Source organism: Falco cherrug, chromosome 9, assembly GCF_023634085.1.
Source record: "Falco cherrug isolate bFalChe1 chromosome 9, bFalChe1.pri, whole genome shotgun sequence".
NCBI classification, from domain to species: domain Eukaryota; kingdom Metazoa; phylum Chordata; class Aves; order Falconiformes; family Falconidae; genus Falco; species Falco cherrug.
The window spans coordinates 12,368,053-12,379,575 of NC_073705.1; the positions used below are offsets into that span (position 1 = coordinate 12,368,053).

General features: G+C 48.7%; 1 protein-coding gene across 5 annotated transcripts in view; it reads left to right on the forward strand.

Moving 5' to 3' along the window:
• Nucleotides 1-9,232, forward strand: part of NSMF (NMDA receptor synaptonuclear signaling and neuronal migration factor) — a 52,828-nt gene extending 43,596 nt beyond the window's left edge. For all 5 annotated transcript variants that reach the window (XM_055720020.1, XM_055720019.1, XM_055720017.1 and 2 more), the window contains one exon: nt 1,605-9,232. In XM_055720020.1, coding sequence (XP_055575995.1) covers nt 1,605-1,702 — 98 coding nt within the window. In that variant the 3' untranslated portion in view covers nt 1,703-9,232. The remainder of the gene's footprint in view (nt 1-1,604) is intronic.
• The last annotated feature ends 2,291 nt before the right edge of the window (nt 9,233-11,523 follow it).

The window sequence follows — 11,523 nt, forward strand, 5'->3', positions numbered from 1 at the left end:
TACTGGCAGTGGCAAAGTAGCCTAAACAGTAGGTGGCTTCCCAGGCTGAGTTTAGGAGATCCATCATTTTGCTAGGGTGTGTGAAGTCTGTGGGAGAAATGCACATAGGAGCAGAACCTCTTCTGTGACCTGGTGTGCAGGGGTCGCTTCCCCAGGACTCAAACCACTGGTACTGGGTGAGTTGTGCCATCAACAAGCGACTGGGATATAGCCTACTGGAGCCATTCTACATCTCAGTCTGCTTTGCCTTTTTTTTTTTTTTCCTATAGCTCAAGATATTTCAAGGGACTATGTAATTTTTCCTGTTCTTTGGTCCATGTAAGTAATTACGGGTGCAGCTTCAAGAGGAACTTACTCTGAATTTGCCCTTGTTATTTTATCTTTGCTGTAGTCCTTGGTGCTTTGTTCTCTTGGAAGATGAATACAAGCAGCAGTAGGCTATAAGCACTGTGGATACATCCTCTGCTGCCCACAGCTGGCATCAGCACTGATGGGTTATTCTTGACTCCCACTTACTGTCGTAGGAATGTATGGGAGTTGAGCACATTTGTGCTGCGCAGGGTCCTCTGCGTGTGTCCTGTGGAGGTTTGCACCCAGCTTTATACAGTGCTTGCACAGATCCCACAGCGAACATGCTCATAACATGTGTGCTGAGAAGCGACTTGCAGGGAAATTCCTGGATTTACATGCAGCTTGGCAGGCAAGGCAGCAGGTTCTGTGCGCATGTATTTGAGCAGTTGGTCTTTCAGGAGGCTGGTGTGAAGAATACGTCTGAATTTATCCCCTTGATCACTCTGGGATGTTCCAGTAGTGTACCCTCTCTAATCCTTCACAAAGTCACCTAAAACTAATCTTAATCAGGCCTCAAAAGCGAAAATCCCCTCCTTGAGCTGTCTCAGAGCCCATGGTTGCTTGCTCTGCTGTTTTCAAATGCACTCGCTGCCACCCGTGCATGGCCTTCGGTCTGTGGCCGCCTTGTCAGTCGCACCACCTTCAATCAGAGGCGCCAGTGGCGCAGAACTTGCGTTTGCGTGTCCTGGTGAGCTCGTTGCTGTGAGAAGAGACAGCTCTGCAGGACAGAGACAGCCTGTTAACGCTAATTTAAAAAGAAAAACAAAAAGGCATTTTTATTTTGAATTTTCAATGTTAATTATTTTTAATGTTTCCCACGAATCTTTACAGTGAGTTAACTCTTGATTTGTAATTTCCTGGCGTCGCTGTGCCGGGTTGCCTCAGTGCAGGCTGTTGGAGCTGTTGCCTGATACTCTGCAGCCCCGGCCTCCCCCTTCTGCAGTCAGTGCAGAGGGGTCAAAGCCTGGAGGCAGACTTTGTGCTCAGCTCCCACCCCCAGGGATAAACCCTGCCAGGGGATTATAAGGAGCCTTTCGTGGTTTGAGGAGATCTAGAAAGATGTTTGCTTCTCATGGGCACCTTCACGTGTCCTGGGTAGGTGCTGAATGTCGGTATTCTCCAAATTAAGGAGGTGGATGGGTTCTGCTGTGTCCCTGCCTGTAGGTGGGTTGAAGTTTTTTGTTGCTGCTGTGGCCTCTTGCATCTCCCATGCTACAGGCTGTAACCCCTCTGCTTCGTTTCACTTCTCCTAGGTAAGCAAATGATTGAGACTTACTTTGACTTCCGCCTTTACCGCCTCTGGAAGACCCGCCAGCACTCCAAACTATTGGATTACGATGACATTTTATGAGCTGGAGAAGACTTTGCAAGAGGAAGTTGATCACCGGTGTCCAAGAAGTCGTGCTTATTGCAGAGAGACTTTTTTTATTGGCACAGGGAGCCCTTCAAAGCCCTACAGGAGGCAGCAGTGCTAAAGGGAGGGAAGAAGGAGCCCTCGGAAGTGTGTCGGGGGGGTGAAAGTCTCCTGAGTCAAGAGAGACTGGAGGGAAAGGGTTTGACACCTCACTCGCCTCAGGTCAGAGCCGTGGTGTCTCAGGAGGAGCTGTGTGAAACGAGGACAGGATGAAGTTCCTTGCAGAACTGAGCTGTTTTGGGTCAGAATGGGCCAGATTTAATTCCAGGTCCTTTTAAAAGACTTTTGAAGCTCAGGTTTTCTTACAAAAAAAAAAAAAAAAAAAAAATCAGTTTACCCGTGCACTACAGTGAAGAAGTGAGCAGAGCACAGGGGAAGGAGGGGTTTGTACTGATGGGACCTTCTGTGCTGGAGATCTTGGAGAGCAAGGACTGCTACACCTACTCCTGCAAGCTTAGATCAAGACGATCCAGTTTCAATGTGAATATATACTGGAATATAGAATTGAAATCTAACTCTTGTTTTGTTTTGTTTAATAGAAAATAAGTGCAATTTTTATAGCAAGAGGGGTAAAATCCCTCCCAATATTTAATTAGTTAAAAATAACACACCAGTAACCAATAGATGAGGTATTTTTGGTCTGCTTGAAAATATATTCAGAATGGTAATATATCTTCTGTAGACATATTTAATCACCAGCAAACATGGGTTTAACATAACTTAGCAGACCCTGCATGTCTGCTGCATTGATTAATCCGGTTTGGTTCTTTACTTTCAGAGTAGCTGTGTTGCACTAATTGTATGTGCTCTCACGAATGTATATTCCTCCTCCGATTAGACACAACTTTGTTACTTTCTATTTTGCTGCTTGCAAAACTATGGGACTTTAGTTTTGCTGAAATACTTTAGGTTAGAAATACGGTACCTGGTTGGGAAACCTCCATCAGGTTCACTATGGTATAAAAATGAATTAGAAATTAATAGCCATGGTAATTACTTGTTCATGCCAGTGTTTTGCTATGTGTTGAGAGACGAGCTCTCTTTCTAGTCTGCTGCGTGGAGCAGCGCGGTTGCAAGACCACCAGAAACCCTCCACGGAGACTGTTCACTGAGGCATTTAGAAGAAATGCTTCTGGAGGAATACAGGACGGGTTTGTAGCATGAGTTTGAATATTCCCTCTGTTCACTTGATTGCCAGTTGTTTGTGCATAATCCACCTCTTTTCCTATGCTAAAAAGACCTGTTTATTGGTCCGAGCTGCTCACGTCCCTTCCTGTGTAGGACAGAGTGAACTCAGAGCTTTGTCAGAGCAGCTGTGGTTTGAGAACCCAGGTTTGTACTTGATGTTTGAGGATATATTTTGAAATATAGTTACTTTTGTTTGGGGGTGCGGGGGGTGTGTGATTTTTTTTTTTTGGGAAGGGGTGTTTTCATCTACTCTCCTGCTCAGAGGATAAATACTACTTACAGTCTGCGTAGGTCACTCTGGCAGTTCTGGGAGGTGATACAAGTTATTTCTTCTATAAGTAAAATCTACTGGAGTAGTAACAGGGAAGGACTCCCTTGGTTTTCTGACTTCCTGGTATCTAAAATTAGTTGATTGTGAAGCGAAGGAAAATATATGTACAAATCTTCTTTTAAATACTTACAAAAAGAACTGGTTGTTCTGATCTGTAGAGTACTCCTTCCCCCGTGACATATCTGTGGTTGTAATTTTGGGGAGCAGGTCTCTGGCTAGAACTGCTGAACCCTTTACATTTATAGCAGAACTTTTAAAGAAATAATGTACATACAGTAAGGAGAGGAATAGGTGGAGAGAGTTGGGTTAAAGCCATTGAAAGCAACATATGGAACCCAGTAGGTCTGGGCTGTTGCCTCCCAGTCTGGCTGGAAGCCGTTGGGAAGCCGCCCTGATCCCGGGGAGGTTTGGGAGCTGCACCTCATCTCTGGCTGGGCTCAGCCGCTGAACTCCGTCGTGTTTTTCCAGACTTGTAGTGAAGGGGGTGACAGGCACCACTCTGTAGCTGTCGGAAGAAAATGCCAGATATAAAAAAGAAAACAAAATTTCTGCTGATTTGCTGTTTTTTAGCATGGTAGCTTCCGCCAGCTGCGCTTGTGAGAGGGGGGAGCTGTAGGCGCGGTGAAAGCACAAAGTCATGTGGTGTTTGGAGAAGGAGACGGTGGTGGCAGGATTAAAATGCCGACACAAAACTCTCCCTTTTTGACCCTTTTACCTCCTGTGGTTCCACTCCTACCTGGAGACAGACAAACCATTCTTCCTTTCTCTTTTCTAAAGTAAAATCCCAATTCCGTGAACTTGGTAGCATGAATGTAGCATTGTGGAACTATTGAAAATCTTATTGAACTCCAAAAGGGCCCATTTATGTATCCACTTCTGTGATTTCTCTGTAGAACTATTGTGTATCTCTCCTCATTGACCACTTGTAGAACTAGGGGCGCGAAGTAGAAAGGTAGATTGTACAGTTGCATAACTCCTATAGGAAGATGTATGTTTGAATGAACATTTAAGGACTGTTTTACTGGTGCAGTTAACTATAGTATAGTATAATGATAAACCATGAATGCATTTCTCTCCAAAGATCTATATTCCTCATAGTTTGTGATGTTTATGACATGAGCATATTATTTCCTTTGTAGCGTTCATTTGACTAAAGAGATGAAATACGCTAAAAGCTGTGACTGGAAAGACAATATTGATGTTTAAAGTCCTTTGTGCAAATAGCGTCATTGAAGTTAACTGTTTCTGAAAGAGGAAAACTAGTTTCTTCTCCTTTTTAACTGGCTGAGTTGTTCAAGTCGCTGCTGGGAAAGGAAGAGATCAGCAGAGGGTAGGATGCAAAAAAAGAAAATTGGAATTATTTAGAGGTAAAATTAGAGCCTGTAACTTCCTCAGTTGGACCAGCCTGTAAAGGACAACCTCTGGGTGTGCGCTCACCACCAGCCCACAGCGCGGTCACAGCCAGGATGTCCCCTCCGCGGAGGCCGAGCGCTGGTTCCGCACATGCCGAGCGGGATCTGGGTGGCACGCGGAGGCCGAGCCGGGCAGTGCTGGTGACACATGGCGTGCCTGCTGGACCTCTGCCCCGGGAGCTGCAGCTGCCCGGTGCACGGGACAGTGTGTCGTCCCACTTCTACCTGCTTCTTCCAGCTTCTCCCCACCCGCTCGTATCTCTGACTGAAGCCCTGAAACCACTTTGTTCACAGGTAGCTGCTGTCTGAGTCAGCTTGGAGCTCACCTCCGGCACGGGCAATCCTGGCAAGCAGCGTACCGAGAAGCAGGTTGAATTGGGATAGCCAGACCGGGCGCCAGCCCTGGCACCACGTGTGGGCTTTCTGCTGCTCATGCCTGACCTGATGAATGCCAGCAGAGTCTGTGGTGGCATTATGGCCTGGGCTGGGATTGTCACCTCCAGGAGAGGAGAAGGGTCTCTGGTGCTCACATGCTGGGCGCAGCCCCCAGCCGTATTATCTGGGGCCAGCAGAGAATATTCACTCAGCTGTAGAGGCTTGCGGGGTGTGTGTGTCATCTTGGATGTGGCACTTGTCTTATACAGAGTTTTCCAGAGAGGCTTTTCTCTTTTCCTTCTGTTTGACTGGGGAGGAGAACGAAGAAGAGAATTCAGGTTACCTGAGGCACATAGAAATATGTAGAAAATGGAGATGAATTCTTTTGCACCTCTCCTCATACCGCAGCCTCCAGCTTCCCTTTGCAGCTGACCTCTAGGCCTGGGCTGGGAAACGGATGAGTTAGCAGATAATCCCTTCCTGCATTTAAAAAAACCAAAAACAAACCCAAAAAACCCCAGAAAAATCATTGTAGCCAGCAAAACATCTGACCGCAAAAGGGAACCAGCCCGCTTGTCCTGCCCTGTGTGAGGGCTCGGCGGTGCGCACCCCTGGGATCCCAACTGCTTCTGCCTCCGAGTGCCCCTGGAGCATCCCGAGAGGCCCACCCTGCCTCTGCGGAGGGGGCTCTGGAAGTGAATTTGTCCTTTCTCAGCCTGCACTTGTGGCCTGCAGCTCAGCACGGGTTTCCTGCTCCAGGGGCCTCTCGCGTGCGTGTGTATGTGCGTTCACGCCGTCTCTCCACGTACCAGCTCTTTCCCGTGGTCTAGGGGAGATGCTGCCCCTCTGTTCCCCCACTTATTTTGCCGTGTGCGGTAAAGCGTGAGGCAGCGTTACCATTGTCGTCGATGCTGTGTTCGCATCTCTCCGGCTCCTGGCATGCGCCCATCTCACAAATAGCCACTGTTGTTTCGGGACGTGACTGTGTTAATGACCTGTGGCTGCGAGTTCCTGTTCCCAAGGCTCTGCTGGCAGAGCGACTGCCAACGCTGCTTCGTCACCTTCAGGCAACAGAAGTGGGGTTAGCTGAAAGAATGGAAAATGCTGATTGTAAATAACCAGCCTGGCAGGATCTGGAAATGGGAGTGTGTCCTTAATCCCAGCCCAGATAGGAGGTGAAACGACAGGCTTGTTCTGCTCTCTTGGTGTAAGTGTAAACATTCAACCCATCAAAACCCCGTTTAAAAGTCTGACATGAATATATTGGTCCCAGGATAAGGTATGTTAACTGTAGGATTTAAAAAGGCCTTCCAGGGCCCTTGGCATGCATGGCTGGAACCGTGCATCAGATGATGTGCTTGTATCAGCCTTCCTCGAACGATTGGGCCACGCTGCCAGTACGGGGATGCGGATTTGCAGGTGCACGTAAAGCTGAATCGCTCTGTGCTCTGGGTTTTGCCGTGATGGTCCCTGGAGCTGACGATACGGACGGCCCTTCCTGAAGGATGCTGCAGATATCCTCCCGAGGGATAATGAGCAGCAACATCATTTTCCGTGCCATCTGTCAAAAGTTGTTTGTGATCCTGTATTTTGTCCCACTGATAACAGAGTATCCATGGCTTTCTGCATTTTCCATGGGAGTGTTTTTTTAATTCTCAGTGCTGGAAACGCAAGCCAAAGTCAACTGGAGACTGTTATGGTCTTGATGAGAAGTCGGCCTGCTAATAGTATTGCATACTCGAGCTGACTGGGTGCATGGGTAGTTTAATGACCATGAACTAGACTGTGGTCATTGCTACTCCCAGGTTACCCTGCTGTGTAATCAGCGGAATTAATAGTAAGGTACCAATGTTTGCTGTCTCCGCTCACATGGTGGTGCGCAGTCTCTTGCTGAGGTTGTGCGTGAGCGACTGAAGAGTGTTGGGAACTGATAGCTGCTTTGATAAGGAAATAAATTCAGTCTACATACTGCCCATCAGTGTGAAAATCTTAAAATACTGGAAAGAATAACCATTATGGACATTTAAATGCAAAGAATTCATCTGAAGGGAAGCTAAATTGCATTTTCATAGATGTTTAGTAAATTCTAAAGAATAACAACCTAATAATTTTTCACATTATTGTATTGCTTTTAGCGCATCCTTAAACTTGACACAGAGAAGGACAGATAAGACCCCTGTAGAGCTGTCTTGCATTAGACAGGGGGGAGGCAGTCTATACGTAGTTAATTGGGCACTCCAGGCTTCCTCGTCTCAGCATCCAAAGGAATCTGTGATTAACCACGGCAGGCACGGCCCTGTAAAGCGTTGGCAGGAGGAGCCTCTCCAGCCGCACTGCAAAGCCTCGGGTGAAGCAAACGGATCCGCAGAGCCCCTCGGGAAGCCGCTGGAGCCAGGCAGCCACCTGGGGTGGCCCCTCCTGGGAGTCACTGAGTACCTCCAGCAACAACCTACGGGCACAGCCACGGCCCTGGTGTCCATGGGCTTTCTGTGTGTGCCGGTGGCAGTTTTGTCCCATGGCTGTGCAGGGGATGTGATGGGTGGTACTTAGGGAACGTTTCTTACCCAGGGAGGCTGCAGCAGGTGGCCAGGGGCTGGTCACGGCCGTGGTCACCCTGGCCTCTGACTCAGGACCAGCACCAATCGCATCAGTGGTATTCAAAAAGTTTCAACAGAAGGTGTGGGGTTATGAGATTACTTATTTATTAGTGCTAAAATTTGGCTGTAGCAATACAGTCCCCACTGCAAGGTCCTGTTAGCTTGGAGCTGGGAATTCAAGGACAGATAGCTTTGCCCTTACATTTAAAATGCCCTAAAACGTGGCAGATAAGTACAGCTGAGCAAGGCTTTTTCGAGTATGGATCCTGCTCCCCGGCGCTTGCTGTGCTCCCTGTGCTAAATGAGGCATTATTTTCTAGGTGTTAAGATGGGGGTGACTGAGGAAACCAAGTGAGTTTGGTGTTCCTCATCCCAGGAAACCAGGCTAGAGTTGTACTCAAATGAGCAAGAAGGGGCTGTAGTTTTTCCTACAAGTTAAACAGTGTGTGTTTCCTGTTGTTCTTTAACAACACTATTCCTGGAACTGGGGTGACTTCAGCTGTGATACCGAGCAGCAGCAAAAACTGAGCTCTCACAGGGCTGGGAGTGATGGGCTTTTGGGAACTTTACTGTTTCCCCTCAGGGTTCAGGCACTGGGTTTTGTTTCCAGCTCCTTCGGTCAGCTGCGAGCCCTCCTTTTGCTACTGCAGAGCTGCTAGTGAGGGGGCATCACTGGTTTTCTGAAAGGAAAACAAAATGCATAACAAGTGGAAAAGGTAACGATGCCAACTTTGACAGTTGATCTGGTAATGTGGGGAAGGACAGGTTACATCCAGTAATGCTCCTAAACTCTGAGATATTTGAGCAAATGACTTTCATCCAAATTGGAAAAACAAAAGAAGCATAGTTGTCAAAATAATGGGGGGGACACGCCCCCAAACCACCCAGGTGTGAATAGTCATCGACCCTTTGACAAACCTTGTTAAGATAAAGTGCTCTGTGGTGCGATTCTGCTCAGCTGAGCTCAGAGGGAGCTGGCAGCACCCTGCTGCTTTCAAAACCAAACTCAAGTGCAGGGTGGCATGGCTGCATCCTTCTGTGCTGCCCAGGCGAGGCTGGGACCGTGTGTACCTGCCCGCCACATCTCCGAGCACTCCGGTCCCTCCCGCTCATCCATCTTGGCAGGAAGCTGACGGCAGAACAGATGCGTATGGAGCTTGAAAGGTTGGCCATGAGAGCCTCTGGGTTAGAGCTCAGCCTGGGACCTGCTGCTTCGGGGCCAAAACTGTCGTAAAGTTAATGGAGAGCTTTGAAAACAAAGATTGTAAGCTCCGAGGTTGCGGTGGGCCCTGGACCAGCAGGTTGGCTCCTTGGAGACGTCAGAGGAAAGTTACTGCAAAGCCCTCTCCCCAGTTTTCGAGGTGGTTTCTGGCTGGCTGCCTGCTGCCCGGGCATGAGGTGAACCTGACTGTGATGCAGGAGACATCTGCCATCTCTGCTGCCTCCCTTAACACGTTTCTCTGAGACAAGCTGCTGCTTTGTGTATGATAACCAGGTTTCAAATACGTGGATGTTTCTAGCTTTTAAGATGTGATTTAATAAAAAGAGATGTTTCTGGGAAGCAGGTTTTCTCTCTTGTTTGGTTCATTTTTGTTTGGTTTATTTTTGTTGTTCTCTGGCTTTTACAGACCCAGGAAAAGCCACTTGGCAGATGCTTTGCTGTACTGGCAGGTGAGGGAGATACAGGCACTGGGCATCCCTGAATGGCAGCAGCGAGGGAAATGCTGAAAACTCAAGAGCAAGAGCTCCAGAGGTGCAAGAGACCCAGCTGCAGTTAAAAGGGGAGGAAGGTAACAACTCTTGATGCTTTAAACAAGGGGCCATCTGAGAGGCACAAATCCAGTGACAGGGATAGTACAGAGTGATTCACAGTTCTGGCACTTATCTGCAGTTTAGTGAGTATCGACTGGGTCGCTAAGGAACTTAAGAGAGCATTAAGCATTGTGCCTTTTCCTGGGAGGAAGGCCAATCTCTGAGCAACATCCTAGTCACTGATAAACAGAGCCCTGGAGAAATTCAAGTGAGGCTAAACCCCTCTGGAGAAAACAGACCAGCTCCAGAAGAAAGCACGTCCCCAGGAGGGCAAAAGGCATTGAATTTGGATAAGCCACCTTCTTTGTGGCAGGTCTGTTTGACTTAATTGCTGAAGCGAGCAGGTCTGGCTTGAACTCCCAGCTGCCATTTCCCCCTTTATCTCCAGTGCTGACAGTCACCTGCATGTCCATCTCCCGTTAGAGGTGGTAACTGCAGCCCCTCTGAGCAGAGGCGGAGAGAAACTGGCTGGACAACTCTGTCATGTAAGGCAGTTTTCATCAGTGCTGGGATCAATCACCCTTCATTTCTGCATTCTCCTCATTTGGAGACATCCTTCTCCTTGTGCCATCACCGCAGTGGGGTGGGACGTGCCGTATCTGTCTCAGCAGTGGGCCAGATGACGGAAATCACTTTTAATCCCTCACCACCACTTCTGGCCAGAAACCCAGCCACTGTTCTCCCTAAGGCCTTTACAGCAACATTGGTGCCCAGAGTACCTGGTGGCCAGAAAGTCAGTCTATTTTTTTGTATTATCTTCTGCAGTCTTTGCTGCAGAAGCCCAGTTAGATCAGATTATTTTTACCTATCACCTTCTTCACCCTCCCGTTGTGCTCTGTGTCTGTGTGATGGACACAAACCCAGGCCGGGAGCTGTGCGGGTGGAGTTCTGCTCTGCGCTGCCAAAGGGTCAGGAACTGAGATGTCTTGCAGGGGTTTAAGGTGAAATCATGCATCTCCAAGTCCTGCTGGGCCCTGCTCCTTCCCTGTTCCCTTATCACCTGGCTGTACTGGGGGTTGTCCCAGCAGATCCTACCGTTGCCAGCAGTGTGTGCCACGCCTGGTACTGACGTGTTGCGTATGCCATAGTCCGCTGCCAGCTCTGCAGCCACATCAGCTGTGCCCTGGCACTGCTGGGACACCAGAAACTCGTGCTCATGCTACCCAGTGGCACTCTGCCATCACACCCTCCGGGTCCTGCCCCCTGCCATCATCACACCTGGGTTTTGTAATCGAGCATTCCTGTTCCTGTGCCAAAATGTGAGCACTGAGCGGGATTCCCAGGAGCCTCTTAATAACAGCACTCGGGCACTGCTCTGGGGTTAACAGTGGGTGTAAATACAGCAACGCAGGGGATTAGCTGCAAAGCGCTCGCTTGCCAGCCAAGTTTCACTGTCCAGTTCTTAACGCACAGCCCAGGAAAGAAACAGTCGACAGAAATGATAGAAGGCTCTCAAATCTTGACTGGCAGGGGAGGCGATGAATAATGGCTGGATTTATTTTTTTGTTACAAAAGCAGGCGGGCATGCAGCGAAACTAGCAGCTGTCAGGTTCGATCCTCACAAAGGGAGGCGTTTTCTTTGCACCAGGTGCAGATAAACTGGGATTCATTATTTCAGGATTTATGGGCTTTACACAGGCTCAAAAGCCAACCAGACAAGACTACGAAAGAGAAATCCATTGAGATCTCAGACTACAAAGGCACATTGTTGGCTCTGTACGTGCCTGAGCCATGAATCACCAGAGGCGGGGAAATGTCACTTACCCGCTTGCCCAGCCTTTATCCTCAACCCGGGCAACCGCGGCCGCGGCCGGCACGGCGAGGGCCAGGAGGCGGGACGGTGCACTGTGGACCTCTGCTTCAGCCGAGTACAGTGGGTCATGTGCAAACTTTATATCACCCTTGTGTTACTTAAGCAAAGAGTTGCCTCCTTCCATTTAGCTCTGGTTTGCTGGCTTGCAGCAGAGCAGCTCCTGCTGTGCACAGCACACCTGGGCATTGCACGGCTCCCGGCACACGGGCAGCTTTGGCAACAAGCTACTA